The following is a 20,050-nucleotide window of genomic DNA, read 5'->3' on the forward strand; positions in this document are numbered from 1 at the left end:
GCTCAGCTGTCTTCAAACCCCAGAACTGCAAGCAATTTTCAGCCACAACACAGTGAAGGATCTGAACACCATAAGAAAATCAATAATGTGGCCCGGAGAGATAGCACAGCGGTGTTTGCCTTGCAAGCAGCCGATCCAGGACCTAAGGTGGTTGGTTCAAATCCCGGTGTCCCATATGGTCCCCCGTGCCTTCCAGGAGCTATTTCTGAGCAGACAGCCAGGAGTACCCCCTGAGCACCGCTGGGTGTGTCCCAAAAACCCAAACACCCAAAAAAAAAAAAAAAAGAAAGAAAGTCAATAATGGCCGGTGAGCACTGCAATAAGAAAAAAGTGTGAGTAAGGAGGCTGAGAGATAGTATAGCAGAAAGGAGTTTGCCTTGCATGTGACTAACCCAGATCTGATCCCCAGCATTGCATATGGCCCCCCAAGTTCACCAGAAGTGATCCTTCAGTGTAGAGCTAGGAGTAATCCCCCAGGACTACTACTGGGTGTGGCCCCAAACAAACAAAAAAATAAGTGTGAGAACCTTGGCCAGGGGAAGTATGACCTCTGGAGAGCACTTATGGGATTGACCCGGCAGTGATTCCTACAGAGCACCACATCCATATCCTATGTGCTCCCCTAAAAGCGATTGTTCTGGAAAGCATCACGAGGGAAGAACAACCTCAGTGAGCATTGTGAGAGTACCAACACCTGACATGTAACTCTGGGAGCACCATAGCCAGGGATATGTGCAACACAGGATCACTGCAACATCATCAACCAGCAACAAGAGGGAAGCAGGAGGGATTAGAAAAAAGTGATAGGGCTGGAAAGATAGTACAATGAAGAAGGTATTTGCTTTGCTTATTATGTTGCTGCAGCAACACTCGTTCAAATCCTGGCACCACCTCTGATCTCCTGAGCATTGCTGGATGTGGCTCTAAGACAAAAGAAAAACAAATCCCCCCCATAGTTATGTAAACAACAGAGAAACTTATCATACCATAAGTAATCTAGAGGTAGAATCACAAATATCTGTGTGCTTGCTGATTTCACACAATGACTTTAAGAAAAGGCATCAAAATATATAGGAAAACTATGCAGGTTAGAACCAGACTTTTCATTCTAGCTCTTGAACTTACTGAATGTATGGCACTGAACAAGATACTCCTCCTATTTTTGCCTCTGGCTTGCCTTTGTAAAATGATTCTAACAATCCCAATTTCACAGGGCTGTTGTAAAAATGAACAGTTTTCATGTAAAATACCCATTAAACATTGGTATTATCAAGGGCTTAGGTTCATGACTTCCTTATCTTGGCTTTTTTTTATAACTTTATTTAAGCATCATGATTACAAAAATGTTTGTAGTTGGGTTTCAGTTATCAAACCCCCCCAAAAAGAAAAAAAACTATAAAGGGGGTCGGAGAGATAGAATGAAGGTAAAGCATTTGCCTTTCATGAAGGACAGTGGTTTGAATCCCGGCTTCCCATATGGTCCCCTGTGTCTGCCGGGGCGATTTCTGAGCATAGAGCCAGGATTAACCCCTGAGCGATGCCGGGTGTGACCTCCCTTCCCCCCCCCCCCCCCCGAAAACAAAAAACAAAAAAAAACCTTTCACCAGTGTAACCTTCCCACCACCAATTCCCCCAACTCCTTCCTCACCCCACACTCTCCTCTCTTCAAGACAGGCATTCTATTTCTCTCACGCACTACCATTGTCATGACAGTTATTAGTGTAGCTATTTCTCTAACTGCACTCACCACTCTTCGTAGTAACCAGTCCTTCCCGCCCTCACCTCTATTATCTTTTGGTATTATAATGTCTTTTATTTTTCTTAAAACCCACAGATGAGTGAGACTATTCTGTGTCTGTCTCTCTCCCGCTGACTTATTTCACTCAGCATAGTAGTTTTCATGTCTGTCCATGTATAGGAAAAATTTATGACTTCATTTTTCCTAATGTCTGCATAGTGTTCCATTGTATATGTGTACCACAGTTTCTTTAGCTACTCATCTGTTGCCGGGCATCTGGGTTGTTTCCAGATTCTGGCTATTGTAAATAAATAGCACTGCAATGAATATAGGTATGAGGAAAGGATTTGTTCTTGACAAGGCTTAGGAGATGACAATGTGAGGTCAAGGGCTGAACTCAGGACTCCTACATGGAAAGTCTGGGCTCCAATCCTTTGAGCCATTTTGTCCACAATTGATATGTTTTTTTAAATATTCAAAACCTAACAGAAAAATAGGTGGATATTCTGTGGACAGCTATTGCCTTTCCAATTTGGGTTGTATTTCTTGCTGGTATATAACAAACATTGTTTAAGTGTGTGTTGATCTTATGAACTCATCAAATTAATTTATTCTAGATTTTACCTGTTGCTATTTTATTTGAGGGGATTTTCTTTGTAGACAATTATGACTTTGTGAATAGAGGTATTTTTTCCAATTTGTATGTTTTTTTTTCCTTTTGCACTGTGGGCTTTGCACGTGATGTTGAATGAAGAGTGTTGAATGTAGGGATCTTTGCCTTGTTCCTGATCTCAGGCAGCAAGCATTCTTCCAGCATTAAGTATGATGTGAAGTATAGATTATTGTAGATAATTTTATCTCTATGAAGAAATTACATTCAAGTATTAGTTTTCTGAGTTTTTAAAAATACGAATGACAGTTGAATTTTGTCAAATGTTCTTTGTATAGCTATGCCATGATTTTATGCTATGTTAATATGTTGCATTAATTTGACTTTCAAATATTTTTAAATATATTTCATTTTAATATCAACTTGGTTTGTTTTTAAGCCACTCCAGTTGGTACTCAGGGCTGACACCTGGCTCTGTGCTCCGGGATGATTTATGTAGGATGATTATGTAGGGTTCAGGAAACCATAAGAGATGTTGGGCCCGGAGAGATAGCACAGCGGCGTTTGCCTTGCAAGCAGCTGATCCAGGACCAAAGGTGGTTGGTTCGAATCTCGGTGTCCCATATGGTCCCCCGTGCCTGCCAGGAGCTATTTCTGAGCAGACAGCCAGGAGTAACCCCTGAGCACTGCTGGGTGTGGCCCAAAAACCAAAACCAAAAAAAAAAAAAAGGATGCTGGAGGTCAAATCTTCAGTCAACAGCACGCAAAGCAACACTACACTATCACTACAGCTTATCTACTTGGTAAATTAATATTTGTATATGTTGCTGGATTTTATTTGCAAAGAATGTTTTGCAGATATTTGCATCTTATGGATTAATGAAGGTTTATTAATCTGTTGTTTTCTTGTACTATCTTTGATTTTTAGTATTGATAGAATCTCTTTGCAGTGAAGTTTTTTAATTATAGCACAAGTCTTTAAAATGGTTTGTTGAGGAGGATTTCCTCTCTTCTCCAGCCTTCCCTCAATCTCCTTCTGGGTTCCAGTGCCTTCACTGTTAATCTGCCCTTTGGGGTTAGCCAGACTTCCTGTCAGATTGGATCTAGCATTTCTTTCAACAGCCTGAGAAATCCAGCACTCCAAACCATTAAATGTAAAGTTCAATGGGGAAGCTAAAGAAGACATCTACTGTGGGGGATCCGGAAAGAAATCCTGGCAAATCTCCATGTCCACCCAAATGCCTGAGCCTTATAGATGAGGACCTAAAATCATCACTTAATGGTTTAGCAATGGAAATCAAGGAATCACTAGCCTGTGAAATTAAGAAATCTATAGATGAACAATTCAACCAACTCAAAGAAGTCTTTTAGAAGATGAGAAAATGGAACTAAAGGAACTAAAAAGCATGTTAGCAAGCTACTAACTATAGTAGTACAAATAGTAGAATTACACAGGTGGAGAATTGCATAAATGAACTTGAAAACAAATTACAAGCCAGCTGGATAAAGAAGTCAAAAAAAGAGGGGCTGAACGGTGGCACGAGTGATAGGCATTTGCCTTGCATGTGCTAACCTAGGATGAACTGTGGTTTGATCCCCTGGCGTCCCATATGGTTCCCCCAAGCCAGGAGCGATTTCTGAGTGCATAGCCAGGAGTAACCCCTGAGCATCACACACCTTTAGGGTGTGACCTAAAAAAATAATAAAGGAGAGACAAAACCCTGGAAGAAAACGTAAGCTACTTAATGAACAAAGACTGGAGAAGTTATTTCCGAATGTTAGGAGTTCCAGAAGAAAATGGGAAAGGGGAAAAACAAGTAGTGAGGGAGATAATAGCAGAGAACTTCCCCCACCCTTCAGAAAGAGGTTTCTTTACAAATCCAAGAGGCAAAAAGAGTGCCAAACAAAATAGACCATAACAGAACAATACCAAGACATTTGGTAATCCAAATGGCAAAAAACAAAGAGAGAGATCGACTCTTTAAAGCAGTAAGGAAGAAAATAAAACCCCTCAAGTATAAAGGAAACAACGTAAGAAACAAACCAGAACTTCATTTGAAACAATCCAGGCAAGAGTGGAATTACATATTCAAACTACTGAATGAAAGAAAATTTCAACCTACAATCCACTACCCAGCAAAACTCTCATTTATATGGGAGGGAAGGTTAAAAACATTCTCAGACAAAAAAAAGAAAGTGGCAATATTTACGCTAGCCAAAACAACCATAAATGAGCTACTCAAAGAGCAATTACATAAACCAAATCCCAAATTGTAAACAACAACTCAACACAATATAATGACACAGCCCTTTATGTCAATAGTTTCCTTAATGTCAATGGATTAAACTCTCCCATCAAGGACAGATTAAGCTGTTTTGTTTGAGCAGGTGTTCAATCAACTGATTTTTATAGATATCTATAATAATGTTCCGATGCTTTTAACCACAGAAACAGGTACAGAATGAGTTTGGAAGCATTTGACTCCCATACAGTGCTAACTATAAGTAGTTTTAATATCTTAATTTTACTATGTCTATAATAACTCATTGATCTTTTTTGTCCACAGTGGGACTTGGAGATGTAGATTGGTCACCCCATTTCCACATCACAATGCTATATTATATGAGGCTCAGAAGACAGGGCTTAGGGCCAGAGAGAGTGCATGGAGGTAGGGTGTTTGCCTTGCATGCAGAAGGATGATGGTTCGAATCCCAGCATCTCATATGGTCCCCTGAGCCTGCCAGGAGCGATTTCTGAGCTTAGAGCCAGGAGTACCCCCTGGGCACTGCCAGGTGTGACCCAAAAACTAAAATAAATAAATAAATAAATACATAAATAAATAAAAAGAAGACAGGGCTCATAATGATAATGTCACGACAAAAAAGCTAAACTATTCATTTTTACCTGATTATGCCTTCTAATAAAAAATAATGTTGTGTTGAGGACAAAGATAGTACAGTGGGTAGAGTGCTTGCCGGCCTGGTTTGATCCCTCTTAGCCCATATGCCATATGGCATATGGTCCTCCAAGACTACCAGGAGTAATCCTCCAGTAATCAGAATCCATGTAGTCAGGAGTAAACCCTGAGTACCGCAAGATGTCACTCAAAAACAAACATAAGGGGCTGGCGAGGTAGCGCTAGAGGTAAGGCATCTGCCTTGCAAGCGCTAGCCAAGGAAGGACTGGTTCGATTCCCCGGTGTCCCTTATGGTTCCCCCAAGCCAGGGGCAATTTCTGAGCACTTAGCCAGGAGTAACCCCTGAGCATCAAACGGGTGTGGCCCGAAAAAAAAACAAAAAAAAAAAACAAATATAAAAAACCATGTGTGGCCCAGAGAGATAGCACAGCAGCGTTTGCCTTACAAGCAGCCGATCCAGGACCTAAGTGGTTGGTTCGAATCCCGGTGTCCCATATGGTCCCCCGTGCCTGCCAGGAGCTATTTCTGAGCAAACAGCCAGGAGTAACCCCAAAGCACCGCCGGGCGTGACCCCCCCCCCAAAAAAAATTAAATGTGCTCACACTAGCAAGATAGTATAGAAGTGGGTAGGGCACTTGCTTTGTAAGCATCTGACCTTAGGTTAGATCTCTGGCAGCCAATATGGAACACAGTCAGTAATGATCCCTGAAACCAGAGCTGAGGTGCAAAATGTGCTCAAGGATTATACGTGTAAGAATTTACCTTAAAGAAATGAACAGGGATGGGAGCAGTGGCACAAGCAGTAGGGTGTTTGCCTTGCATTCCATATGGTCCCCCAAGCTAAGAGTGGTTTCTGAGCATATAGCCAGGAGTAACCCCTGAGCATCACAGGGTGTGGCCCAAAAAGCACGTACACACACACACACACACACACAAAGATTCTCATTGCACATGCTTTGACCTGGATTTGAATATAAATGCATCTCCTTACTAACAGTGTAAAACATTGTAGGCCTGTTTCCTAGTGAATGGGGTTAAGAGGACAAACATCACAGAGTTGCGTTAGATGAGATAATTCACACATGTTGCCCAACATCTAGTAAAGCTGGTGTTACATTTAACTCTCTTGCTTCTGTAGTCTGTCCAAATGGGACATTGCACACTTATTGACTCCCATATTTAATCTTTTTATTGGTGGGTATCACTTTCCTCGTGCCAGAATCCTAGATCATATACATTATGGGCCTAGATTAGTTTATGTTAGGTGTTGCAAAAAGAAAGGCAAATACTGCTGTAAAAAATATGTATATATATCCCTGGCATCAGAGCACTGAATCTGAAAAAAAAAATGCATAAATGAAAAAGAAAATGCATCATTATTGCAATAATTAGCAGCCTTAGTCTGAGGCATCCACCCAAATGACAGCAAGGTTTTGTACACGCACATGGCAGCAGCCAAAAAACTAGGAAGAAGACAAGAATCAGGAAATCAGAAAAAGAAAAAAAGCAGCCACCTCCAGTTTAGGCCTCATGAGGGTCCTGGCTTGGACTGACTGTTCCCATGGCAACAGGTCTAGCCACCATCTTGTGGCCTCTGTCCAGGCTTGGAAACTCCAGGCCAGGCCATTTCCGCCCCCGCAGCCGGGGAGGTGTGCGACCTCAGGGCAGAAAGCAAACTAACCCCAATCCTCCGTCTCTGATTGGCTCAGGGGCGGAACCTAGCAGAGAGGGGCGCGTCCAGCTCCCAGGCGCGCGTAGTGAGTCTTCCCCGCCCCTCCGGCTCCAAGGGGCGGAAGTTAACCTCGTTTGACCCGGAAGTACAAACTCGGCGGTGCTCCAGGTGTGGAGACACAGCCGGCTAGGTGTCTATTTGAGTTCTCGAGATGCCGGGCACTGCAGCCAAGGGCTCGGAGTTGTCCGAAAGCATCGAGAGTTTCGTGGAGGCCCTGAAGCGGGGCGGCGGGAGGCGCAGCTCCGAGGACATGGCCCGGGAGACTTTGGGATTGCTGTGCCGGATTATCAGGGACCATCGCTGGAGCAATGCAGGTGAGGCCTGCCCACCGACCTCCACAGGGTCCTGAGCCCCGCAGCCTCATAAGTGGCAGATCGCCTGGACCCCACGCATTTACACTTCTTGCCTGTAAAATTAATTTATTTTGACCAAAGTGGATTACAAATCTTTCACTGTAATTTTTTAGGTACATAGTGACATTGATTCAGGGGCATTCCCACCACCATTGTTGTCCTCCCTCCACCCCTGTTGCCAGTATGCATCCCATATCCCCTTCCTTTAACACCCCCCCCCCCCCGGGCTGCTAGTATAAGTGGCCCCCTCTGTATTTAGCTTGTAGATTGGTTATTGATTCTGTTGTCGTTGGCTTTGGATTTGGTGTTCAAGTCTGATCATTTTTTTTTTATTACTACTTAATGATCATACAACTGTTCGGTTGTATGCGCACAATAACAAAGTACCTTTCATTATTTCCCCTTCAATTTGTGAGGCGAAATAAGATGGTTCAAATTAGTGATTTCATCAAATTAGTAATAGTCCTTGGATGGTGGTGGATCCATCCAGGACTTTTTTTTTAATCTGAAATATTATGTAGTTATTGAATATTGATTTCTGTCTAAATTTGAATTATTAAATTAGATCGATATAATTGTCAAAGCTACTATGACTGGAGAAATACAAATACACACCCATCCATCTATCCATCTCTACGTGGATATCTCTCTGTCAAGGACTTTTTTATACATTTCATTAATTCAACATTCACCTCTCTTTTGTATTGCAGAGGAGCTGATGGATCTGATCTGCAGGGAAGGCCGGAGGATGACGGCCGCTCAGCCCTCTGAGACCACGGTGGGCAACATGGTTCGAAGAGTGCTCAGAATTATCCGGGATGAGTATGGCAGGTGAGGTTGAGCACATCTGGGGCTCCTGGTCTGACCCAGCGATGCTTGCTTGCATTGAGTCCTTTTCTTTGCAACTTCTGTGGTTCGATTACTCACACCTCAACCGCACTCATTGGTTTTTGTGGCCTCCTTAGACTCCGTGGACGCAATGATGAGAGCGATCAGCAGGAGTCCCTGCACAAACTCTTGACCTCCGGAGGCCTGAGTGAGGATTTCAAACTCCATTATGCCCAACTCCAGTCCAATATTATTGAGGCCATTAATGAGCTGCTTGTGGAACTGGGTAAGAGTTGTGAGATCTGGTTGGACTGGACAGGGCACAATCAAGTGAGGTAGATCATCATGGTTCCTGAGTTATGCCCTCCATTGGTCTTAGGAGGAAGGGTGTAAACAAGTGGTCCTAGATTTCCAGACAGACTAAACCTCTGCAGAGAGCAGATCTATTGGAGCAGAGCCTCTAATAGGAAGTGGGATTTCTTTTCTTTTTGCTGGTGTTTGAGCCTTGGTCTGGTGCTCAGCAATTGCTCTTTGTGGGGACATGCAATCCCTGAGATTTGAGCCTGGGCCTCCTGCATGCAAAGCATATACTCTAGCCTGTTGAGTTCTCTCCATCCCTTGGTTCGTTTGTGTTTGTTTTTTGGGCCACATCCAGTGATGCTCAGGCATTACTCTTGGCTCTACACTCAGGAATCACTCCTTGTGGGCTTGGGGAACCATAAGGGATGCCAGGGATTGAATCTAGTTGGGCTGCATGCAAGGCAAGTACCTTATCTATGTACTATCTATTTCTCTGACTCCTCTGCACCATATTTTGCCTCAATTGTTTTCAAAATCCATTGTAAGGAGAGGTTATTGTGGTGGTTTAGAGTAGCTACCTGGAAGGAGAATGGGCAAGAATTTAGGAGGTTAAAGATTCTCCAGAAGCAAGATTTTAATAAAATAGACTAGCTCCCATTAATTCCTAGGTGAAGAGCACACATGCCTTTCCATGTTCATTTAGTCCCAGCTGTCATGGGAAGCATAAAACTGACTGTCCTTGCTTGCAGAAGGGACGATGGAAAATATTGCAGCCCAGGCGCTGGAGCATATCCACTCCAATGAGGTGATCATGACCATTGGCTTCTCCAGAACAGTGGAGGCTTTCCTCAAAGAAGCTGCAAGGAAGAGGAAGTTTCACGTCATTGTGGCTGAATGCGCACCTTTCTGCCAGGTATTGATGCACAGGTATTTCTGGGGTTGGTGAGACAAGTGAAAAAAGAGCAGGATAGAATGGGCTTGGTGCTCATGTTGAATTAAGAAATGAACACTGGGCCTGGAGAGATAGCACAGCGGCGTTTGTCTTGCAAGCAGCCGATCCAGGACCAAAGGTGGTTGGTTCGAATCCTGGTGTCCCATATGGTCCCCCATGCCTGCCAGGAGCTATTTCTGAGCAGACAGCCAGGAGTAACCCCTGAACACTGCTGGATGTGGCCCAAAAACTAAAAAGAAAGAAAGGAAGGGAGGGAGGGAGGGAGGAAGGAAGGAAGGAAGGAAGGAAGGAAGGAAGGAAGGAAGGAAGGAAGGAAGGAAGGAGGGAAGGAGGGAAGGAAATAAAGAAATGAACACTGAGAAGGTAAAATAAAACATTAGGGTATATTTAAAGTTTTTAATGTTGTAAACCAGGGGTCTCAAACTCAATTTACCTGTGGGCCGCAGGAGGCATCCTGTGATCCTTGAGTGCAAAGTCAGTAGTAAGCCTTGAACATTGGGGTGTGTGACCCAAACAACTAAAACAAAACAAAACAAAAAAGATTCCTCTAGGGCAGGGCCACAAAATGTTGTACGGAGGTGGGTCTCGAGTTTGAGACCCCTGTTGTAAACATTCTTTTATTTTGTTTTTGGGCCACACCTGCGGTGCTCAAGGGTTAACTGCTGGCTCTGTACTCAGGTATCATTTTTGATAGTGCCTAGGGGACTGTACAGGATGCCAGGGATTGAACTCTGAACCCTAGTCATCTAGCTGCATGCAAGGCAAGTGCCCAACTGCTATACTATTGCTCTAACCTGTTGTAAACATTCCATTTTTAAATACTGGTTTAAGAAAATTGGTTGAAGGGCTGAAGTGATAGTACTGTAGGTAGGGCACTTGCCTTATGGTGGACCTAGGTTCTCGACATCCCATAATAGCCACCTGAACACCTCTAGGAGTAATTTCTGTGTGTAGAGCCACAAGTAACCCCTGAACATACTGGGTATGACCCCGAAACAAAACAGAAAGAAGAAAATTAGGTGAACTGCTGGGCCCAAGAGAAGATAATTATTCTTTTAGGAATCAAAGTAGGTTAAATTGCCTTAGGTGTGACTGATGCTTGGGCTCATCTTACTAATCTTTTGGTAAATAATGGGTCGCTGAAAAAGGAACTAAGTAAAGATGCAGGATGTTGTAAAATAAGGAGCCAGCTGCTGTCTTGTCTGTCTTGTCTGCTGCATCTAATTCTGCGAGCAAGTAGTAGTTACAATTTTGAGTAAAGTGTTAGGCATTTATTAGCTTCCTTGCAGCTTGCCCAAGGGTCCTTCTGTACGGAAGGAGAGAGATGAGTCATCTGTTGGAAATTGGTTATGGCTTTGCCCAGTGTCACCGGATGTTCCAGTGACATTGAAAGCTCTTGTCCTGCCTCTTTCTCCCAGCATTAATATCTCTTTCGCATTACAGGGTCATGAAATGGCAGTTAACCTGTCCAAAGAAGGTATTGAGACAACCGTCATGACAGATGCTGCCATATTTGCTGTTATGTCAAGAGTCAACAAGGTGAGTGCTTTGGAGTTAGATAGAATAAATTGAATTCACGGGGCCGGAGAGATAGCATGGAGGTAAGGCGTTTGCCTTTCATGCAGGAGGTCATCGGTTCGAATCCCGGCATCCCATATGGTCCCCCATGCCTGCCAGGAGCAATTTCTGAGCCTGGAGCCAGGAATAACCCCTGAGCACTGCCAGGTGTGACCCAAAAACCACACACACAAAAAAAAAAAAAAAAAAAAAAGAATAAATTGAATTCACAACTTATACTTCTAAAAGATTGAGCCCCTCTGCCCCCATGCAATATCCTCAGGGGAAAATAATTCCTAACACTTCTAGTTTTGGGGGTTTTTTTTTTTTTTGAGCCACATCCGGCGGTGCTCAGGGGTTACTCCTGGCTGTCTGCTCAGAAATAGCTCCTGGCAGGCACGGGGGACCATATGGGATGCTGGGATTCGAACCAACCACGTTAGGTCCTGGATTGGCTGCTTGCAAGGCAAACGCCATTGTGCTATCTCTCCGGTCCCAACACTTCTGTTTTTAATCTGTCTTGAACTGGATTTCTTTTCCCTTTGTCTTTATCATTGTTCATTACTTGGAGTAAATTCTTTATGGTGAAAGTATTCAAAAGAAAGGTTGTAGCCGGGCCGGAGAGATAGCACAGTGGCGGTTTGCCTTGCAAGCAGCCGATCCAGGACCAAAGGTGGTTGGTTCGAATCCCGGTGTCCCATATGGTCCCCCGTGCCTGCCAGGAGCTATTTCTGAGCAGACAGCCAGGAGTAACCCCTGAGCACTGCTGGGTGTGGCCCAAAAACCAAAAAAAGAAAAAAAAAAAAAAGAAAGGTTGTAGCCATAGTACAGCAGGAAGGGCACTTGCCGTCCATGCAGCGACCTATATTGAATCCCTGGCATCCCATATGGTCTCCTGAGCAATGTTAGAAGTAATTTCTGAGTAAAGAGCCAGGAGTAACTCCTGAGCATCTACAAGCATGGTCCCCAAAAAGATAAACAAACAAAAGAAAACTCCAAGAAGTGAAAAGAATGAAGTAGCACTAAGCTGTGTTGACTGTTAGGGGTGGGCAGAGGACTCCTGCATAGTGACAATGGTGGATGGTGAGTAATAAAAGCTCCTGGCCTCTTGAGGTCTGGAGTGTAAGTGTCCAGAAAAGACAGCTAGAGCTAAGAGCAGTGGGTGTTAATTAAAGCTTTTTGTCCTTTGGGATATTTAATTGCTCCCTAGGAACCCCCTTTTATACTGGACCCTGAGCCAAGGATCCCTTTCCTCCTACTGTTGGTTGACCTCTCACATCCGAAGCCTTCAGCCTGAGCATTCAGCTTGCTGGTGGCCTAGTTCAGCCTCTATGCTCGGGGTGGCTCATGTGTTTCTTCCTGTCTCAAAGGTGATCATTGGCACAAAGACTATCCTGGCCAACGGTGCTTTGAGAGCTGTGACAGGAACTCATACGCTTGCACTGGCTGCCAAACACCATTCCACGCCCCTCATTGTCTGTGCATCCATGTTCAAGCTTTCGCCACAGGTATGTTATCTCCAGCTTATAGCCACGAGAGAAGGAATTTCAAGGGTAGGCTTGAACTTCGAACCAGCAGGTTTCTCCTTCAGGAGCTTTATGTGGATTAAACACCACAGAGGAATAATGAGCCACAGAAGTCAATATCCAGGAAATACAGTTGATAGCCACACACTGTCACTTTTAGGAATTCAGATTTGTTAGCTCAGGACAATACTTAGTGAGGAATAGCTCTTATTTACATTGCCACAGCACTCCCGCTCCCTGACCTTTTCTAAAAATGTCAAGCTAGTTGTGACTGTTGAGTTGACTTTATTTGTCATAGATCAAGAGAAGATCTTCTGTAGCCTGAATAAAAGTAGTCACCAAGAATAAAGAGCCATTTCATCAGCAATATTAACTATTTGCTTTGAAAGTACCAACCTCTGGGGCTAGAGAGATAACACAGAGGTAGGGAGTTTGCCTTGCACACAGCTGACCCAAGTCTCATATGGTCCCTTAGCATGCCAGGAGTAACTCCTGAGCGCTGTTGGGTATAACCCTAAAACCAAAAAAAGAAAATACCAACCTATTTATAGGTCTCTGTTGTAAAGGGTTTTTTAAGGGGTAGATGTTGAGGGGACTGGGACCATGCTGGCCCAGCAGTACATGGGTTACTCCTGACTTTGTGCCCAGGACATCACGAGTGATGCTGGGTATATAACTGGGATTGGCCTCATGCAAAGCAAGTACCTTAACCCCTGTATTATCTCTCTGACCCTGTATTTTGTAATTGAGGTGAAACTCGAGGCACAATTTGCCACTTAAAAATGTACCTTTGGTGGGGTGGAAGAGATAGCATGTAGGATACTTAACTTGCATTCAGCCAACCTTGCATTCAGGTTCAATCCCTGGCATCCCATTTGGTCATTTGAGCACAGCTAGGAATAATTCTTTTTTTTTTTTTTTTTTTTTTTGGTTTTTGGGTCACACCCAGCGGTGCTCAGGGGTTACTCCTGGCTGTCTGCTCAGAAATAGCTCCTGGCAGGCACGGGGACCATATGGGACACCGGGATTCGAACCAACCACCTTTGGTCCTGGATCGGCTGCTTGCAAGGCAAAACGCCGCTGTGCTATCTCTCCGGGCCCAGGAATAATTCTTAAGTGCAGAGCTAGGAGCATTGCTGAGCATGGCCCAAAAACAAACACTAAATGGATATTTTGGAGGCCGAAGAGATAATACAGTGGGTAGGGTACTTTGCTAGTACACAGCAAATCCAGGGTTTTATTGGGGTTTTTTGTTTGTTTGTTTTTGAGTCACACCTAGTGGTACTCAGGGATTACTCCTGGCTCTGCACTCAGAAGTCACTCCTGGCAGGCTTAGGGGACCATATGGGATGTCAGGAATTGAATCGGAGTCTGTTTGGGGTTGGCTATGTGCAAGGCAAATGCCCTACTGCTGTGCTATCGCTCTAGCCCCAAGCCCAGGTTTTATTCCTAGCACCCTATATTGAACCCAAAGCTTGCTAGGAGTGATGCCCGAGCATAGAGCCAGGAGTAAGCCCTTAGCACTAAGGAATTGCCTAAAAACAAACAACAAAGTACACATTCTGGTGGAATTTACTATACTTCTAACATTGTACACTACCACTCTAGTTTCAGTACTTTTGTGTTACCCCATAAAAGGTCTGTGAACATTAAATTGTAACTCAACTCCCTTTTCCTCAATGTCTTTTACTTAGCATAAAATTTTTATAGTTCATTCAAGGTTTGGGGGGAATTCTTTATTTTATTTATGTATTTATTTTTGCCACACCTGGTGATGCTCAGGGGTTACTCCTGGCTACACTTAGGGGGATCGAACCCAAGTTGGCCATATGCAAGGCAAGCTCCCTACTTGCTGTGCCATTCCTTAGGTCCATTCATCCGAGTTTCTACAGCATTTTTCTTCTCTTTTATGAGATCAAAGCACTCCCTACTGAGCTTACAAGGCACCTAACTTTTTTCTTCTATGACTGGCTGATGCCCCACTGTGTATCCAGATTGCAGTTTGTCCATTCACCTGTTGAGAGGTTTTTTTTTTTTTTTTTTTTGGTTTTTGGGCCACACCTGGCGGTGCTCAGGGGTTACTCCTGGCTATCTGCTCAGAAATAGCTCCTGGCAGGCACGGGGGACCATATGGGACACCGGGATTCCAACCACCTTTGGTCCTGGATCGGCTGCTTGCAAGGCAAACGCCGCTGAAACAGACTTTTTTTTTTGGTTTTGGGCCACACCCGGTGACGCTCAGGGGTTACTCCTGGCTATGCACTCAGAAGTCGCTCCTGGCTTGGGGGACCATATGGGACCCCCGGGGGATCAAACCTCGGTCCATCCTAGGCTAGCGCTGGCAAGGCAGACACCTTACCTCTAGCGCCATGGTGCCAGCCCTGTTGAGAGTTTTAAGAGTGTTTCTACCATCTTTTCCCTTTCCTGAGTAATAACTGTAGCTGCTTTTGGTATAAACTTCTCTATAAGCATCTTTTTATCTCTCTTGAGCATATCACTAGAAGTGGAATTATGTGGTCTAATCTTTGTTTGCTCTACAGTTTCCCAATGAAGAAGATTCATTTAACAAGTTTGTGGCTCCTGAAGAAGTCCTGCCTTTCACGGAAGGTACAGACATTGAGTTTTGGCTTTGGCGTTGGTGTCAGAGGGATTGAATGCTTTCGGGTTGTGCTCCTCCTTAAGAAAAGTCACCAGTAACCTCGTGCCTTTGCTTGTTGGGGTCCTTTTCTCTGGCTCCTGAGCTACATTCATTGATCCTGCTTCTTCCTTCCTTAGCAGTGGGCTTAGCCTACTCTCTGGGAGTTCAACATGGGCTGAGGGGTACCTATTCTTTTTGGTCACTTAATAACTGCATTTATTCAGTCTTCAATTCAAGAAGTATTTATTTCGGGCCCGGAGAGATAGAACAGCGGTATTTGCCTTGCAAGCAGCTGATCCAGGTCCAAAGGTGGTTGGTTCGAATCCCGGTGTCCCATATGGTCCCCCGTGCCTGTCAGGAGCTATTTCTGAGCAGACAGCCAGGAGTAACCCCTGAGCACCACTGGGTGTGGCCCAAAAACCAAAAAAAAAAAAAAAAAAAAGGAAGTATTTATTTCTCCTATGTCCGCTGTGTATCCAATGACTGTTCCCCCACACCTCACCATCTGCTAAAGCAGAAACAAGGAAAAATCAGATCAGGGGTGTTTCAGGAAGAAAACAAACTTGGATGCTCTAGAAAGGGGTAGAGATTTTATCCAGTGTTTCCCAAAGTGAGTATTCCTATTTCCATGCCAGGGAATACTGGAACTATCTGGGGAGTTGGGGGGGTCAGGGGTGGTAGTCATCTTGGGTGCAGTTTGGGAACAGTTTGTCTTTTAAAGAAGTTAGAGTCCCAGGGGAAGCGCTAAGTTGGTTTTGTTTTATTTTGTTTTCTAAAAAAAACGTGGCAGAGGCCAATTAGACAGTACAGTGGGTAAGGCACTTGCCTTATACTTGGCCTACTTAGATTCAGTCCCTGGCACCCCAAATAGTTCCTTAAGCCTCACTAGGAGTGATTTTGAGCACTGAGTAACCCAGTGATCCAAAGGCAGGATTAACCCCATAGCACTACAGGGTGTGGCCCCAAAACAAACATTTAAATTTAAAAAAAAAAAAAAAAAAGTAAAGAAAAGTGGGTGGCTTAAGTGTGAGGTGAAACGAGAGGATGCTCTGCACCATCCTGACTGCAATATGGGATATGCAGACTCCAGGATCTTTAATACAGAAGATACCAACAACAGAGACTATGTGAGGAATGGAGATGTATTGCCACTACAGACGATGACTTGGATTGGACAAACTAGTTTGCCTGGAGCCCAGAGTCAGTCCTGTGCCAGGAAACTTCAGGGGTAGGGTCTCCTTGTATTTAGGCCATAATGTTTCTTTCCATGTCCCTTATATTTTGGTGGGCCTATGCAAACAAATGCCATAACACCGGTTTTTACTATGTTCCCTTGACTCCAATCCTTAAGAAAAACAACCCACTAAAACTTTTGAGGTTAACTTAAACTAGTAAGTATGGCATGGAACTAGATGAATGTACTTTGCCCTCAATGTTTAAGGAGTTACATAAGTCTAATGTCTTTAGATTATATTGTGTGCTGCTAAGAAATAGTATGTACTACAACTGAGTATTTGAGGGACAAAGTAATCGTATTGTACATGGGTTCAGTTTTGTTTTTCTTAAAGTTCTTTGGCTGAAAGTTCAAGGCTGGGATATCATCGATGGGACTACCGAGAATTCTGTTTATGGGTGATTCTGCTTCCACTGTAACTTTACCCTGTCCTCTTTCTTTGCATCTTTGTTGTCATAATTAAAATTAAAAAAAAAATATATAGTGTATAATGCAATAGTATATGATCATATTTTATTTCAAGCTGTTTTGCATAGCACCCATTTCAAACCATTAATAGTGAAATGTTACTTAAGAATAATTAAAAATTATCTATCTGCATTATTAACAATAAACAATTTCAAAACTAAAAAAAAAAAATGAAGAAAAGTGGGTGGTAGACCAGGTGTTTGGGAACCTGTAATTTTTCCCTTTTATTTATGGGTTTGGGGGCCATACCTGGTGATGCGTGAGGCTGCTCCTGCTCATTCTTCAGGGGTCCCACCAGGCTGTGTTCAGGGGACCATGTTGTGCTGGGGATCAATACCTGGCCTCCCACGTGCACAGCTGGTACTCCAGCCCTTTGAGCTGTCTCCCTGGCCTATAGGAGTAACAATTCAGCTGAGTCCCCAGTGAAAAGGGCTGCTGGGCAGAGGGGGAGGAGGAGAAAGTTTCTCAGTGTCAAGGACTGAGTTGAAGATCAGCTTGACCTTGTGGCTGAGGAGTAAAGAGCGAAGGTGCCAGGGCCCAATTTCAGGCTAGTTTAAGGCCTCTTATAGGCAGGGGCCCATTCTGCAATGCCAAGGGTTGGCCATGTGGGGCTTTTATGCAGACAGAGCACTGCCCAAAGTTCTTCCTTCTGGCCTACACATCAATGCTTCATCCCTTCACAGGGATGGCTTGTCTTTACTCCAGGGGGCCTGGCAGCTTAATCACTCCTGTAGTACTAAACCTCATCCCTGGCTCCTGTGATTGCCTTTCAGGGGACATTCTGGAGAAAGTCAGCGTCCACTGCCCCGTGTTTGACTACGTCCCCCCAGAGCTCATCACCCTGTTCATCTCCAACATCGGGGGGAACGCCCCTTCCTACATCTACCGCCTGATGAGTGAGCTCTACCATCCTGACGACCACGTCCTCTGACCGCATCTGAGGGGCTTCAGCACTGCCGGGCTGCCCACCCGCATCTCCCCGGGAACCAGGACGCGAACTGGAGTTGACCTAACAAAACCCAATACTGTTTCCTGCCCGTCTGGAATCAGCCCATAAAAAAGGACACATTCAGGGCTGTTTCTGGCCTTTCAGGTCTGCACAAAGCAGCGGGGCTTGACCTATTGGTTTTGGAGCCTTTCGGTGACCTGGGGCAGCAGTGCAGGGCCGTAAACTTTATGGCTCAGTGGTGTGTAAAACATAACACCGAGTACCTTGGCAGAACACAGGTTTTTTTGCTCAGAAATGGCTGCCACACTTTTTTTTCTAGGCCGTGCCAATAAAAGCTGCTCGAAAGTTCCGTCGTGGGTTTATTTATTGTTCTGCTCTGATGGAGTTGCCCGAAACAGCAGCGGCGGGCCTCTTTGTGTATTTTCATAGAGGCCTGTAATTAGAAGTAACAGTTTAAAACAGAGAGATACAAATGCAAGTATTTACACTCTCTTTTATAATTCACTGGCAGTGGTCCCGAGCAACTTGTTATCCATCTAAGACCTGGTTTCAAAACCTCTCTCATCAACAGAATCATCTGGGAAGTTTGAAAAAGATATACAATCTTATGGTGGCTCCATTTGCAAAACTGAGAGTGCACTGGACTTCTAAAGTACGTATACAGAAGGACTTTGTAATTTCATGGTGACTAAATTAAAAATCAATAACATTTAAAAATTACATATCCAGTCTTGGGTTCCATCTCAGATCTATTGCACCAATCTCTGGGGTGGCACCTGATCGTCTGTTGTGCCCCCCAGAAAAAGGACCCTTTCTTGCACTGCTAGTAAACTGGTGGTAAATGGGATTGTGTTTCTGGAATTCATGCTTAGGTCCTGATATGGCAGGCAAAGATAGAAGACTACTGGACTGTGAGGTCGTGGCCTGAGAGTCCCACGCCAGGAGAAAGGCTGAGACTCAGCTGGCCTGGGGACAAGGGTTCCAGCAACTCTGGTTCCAGATGGCTGGTGGGAGGGCAGTGCTAGGCTGGCTGACTGGCTCACCCATCATCTCCTTTGAATTTGTTACCAATATTTAAAGATCTGGAGATTGTACATTAAACAAATTCAGATTGCTTGTTTTTCTTGAAACCTGACTCAGAAGATCTGGCAATTCTGGGTCTGTGTTCCCAAATAGCAGCAGTTGGATGGATTCCATTAGTTTGTGTATGGGGACAAACTTCCTGTTTTCTGCACTTCCTTCCTGCTCCGTGGAACTCCTGTTACCTGCTGAAGCGGCCCCAGTGACATGATCATGGGCAAGGTTGGTAAGGGTGCCACTTCATGCAGTAAATCAGACTTGCTGCAGTGCGGTGCACGTTCCTGGTGGGAGAATGCCACCCAGCTGGCAGGCCCCAGGGATGGCTGCTTTTTATTTGACATGTTTTGATATTGCTTCTGTTTCCTGTAAGGTCTTCCTTAGTGACTGCTGGTGAGCCAGATGGCCTGTGGGAGCTACATGTCCCCAACAGAGCTCCAAGGCGAGTGGGGTACAGAGGGAACCCTAAAGCTCCACAGTTGCTGCCGGAGGGTATGGCTGGAGGGCACTAGGAATCTGCATGTTTAACAAGCACCCCCTGAAGGATTGCTTCTGGCCCTTGGGCTAAGACACATGCTGGCCACAGGGCAACAGTAAGGGAAAGGCCTCTGCCCATCACTACCTATTGCAGATGCACTGAACTTTACCACAGAATAGAAGCCCCATTGTAGAGGGTCATCCCAAAAGAGGCATCTAAAACTTCTCTGATTCAGAAGAACCTGGTTTACTTGGGCCTCTATGTCAGCTTCTCAAGGATTCCACTTGCTCAAGTGTCAAGGCTTAGAGCTACCAGTTAGCAATTGTCTCTTCTGAAAGCCCCACTGCTAACAGCCCTGTATGCTGGTGTGTAGTGTGTGATCTGGACTCTACGGCAGTGAGTCAAGGAACTGAAATCTGCTGCTGGTTCCAGAAAAGCTTTCTGAGATGTGTCCTTTGAGCATCTAAGGCTCCATGTCTAAAATTAGTCCCGGAGCCTTCCCAGGCATAACTGAGACGGACGAAGGTTACAAGGGCAGACTCTGTCCCTGGTCCTCTTTACTGTGCTCTAAATAGAAGAATGGCATATAGTATATGCTTTCGACTCATTAGCAACAGTCCCACAAATTTATTGTTTGGGGGCCGTACTTGGCAGTGCTCAGAGCTTTCTCCTGGCTCTGCACTTAGGGATCA

The 20,050-nt window shown here is 44.5% G+C and overlaps 1 protein-coding gene across 2 annotated transcripts; it reads left to right on the forward strand.

The window, feature by feature from the left end:
* Nucleotides 1–7,104: 7,104 nt before the first annotated feature.
* Nucleotides 7,105–18,531, forward strand: EIF2B2 (eukaryotic translation initiation factor 2B subunit beta). Of its 2 annotated transcripts, XM_049770455.1 has the most exons (8): nucleotides 7,105–7,312; nucleotides 8,062–8,182; nucleotides 8,317–8,465; nucleotides 9,229–9,392; nucleotides 10,875–10,970; nucleotides 12,359–12,496; nucleotides 15,055–15,121; nucleotides 17,628–18,531. In XM_049770455.1, the coding sequence occupies exons 1-8, from the start codon at nucleotides 7,150–7,152 to the stop codon at nucleotides 17,783–17,785; spliced, it is 1,056 nt and encodes a 351-aa protein (XP_049626412.1). In that variant the 5' UTR covers nucleotides 7,105–7,149; the 3' UTR covers nucleotides 17,786–18,531. The 2 variants fall into 2 exon arrangements, with proteins under 2 accessions (XP_049626412.1, XP_049626413.1); XM_049770456.1 differs by lacking the exon at nucleotides 12,359–12,496.
* Nucleotides 18,532–20,050: the final 1,519 nt, after the last annotated feature.

This window comes from Suncus etruscus, chromosome 3, assembly GCF_024139225.1.
Source record: "Suncus etruscus isolate mSunEtr1 chromosome 3, mSunEtr1.pri.cur, whole genome shotgun sequence".
Classification (NCBI taxonomy): domain Eukaryota; kingdom Metazoa; phylum Chordata; class Mammalia; order Eulipotyphla; family Soricidae; genus Suncus; species Suncus etruscus.

Excerpts from the sequence above, each read along its gene's own strand:
- EIF2B2 (XM_049770455.1), top strand. The coding sequence starts at position 7,150 with ATGCCGGGCACTGCAGCCAAGGGCTCGGAGTTGTCCGAAAGCATCGAG. Across the intron at positions 7,313-8,061 it reads CCATCGCTGGAGCAATGCAG|AGGAGCTGATGGATCTGATC; the intron begins GTGAGGCCTGCC and ends TTTGTATTGCAG. Across the intron at positions 8,466-9,228 it reads TGAGCTGCTTGTGGAACTGG|AAGGGACGATGGAAAATATT; the intron begins GTAAGAGTTGTG and ends CCTTGCTTGCAG.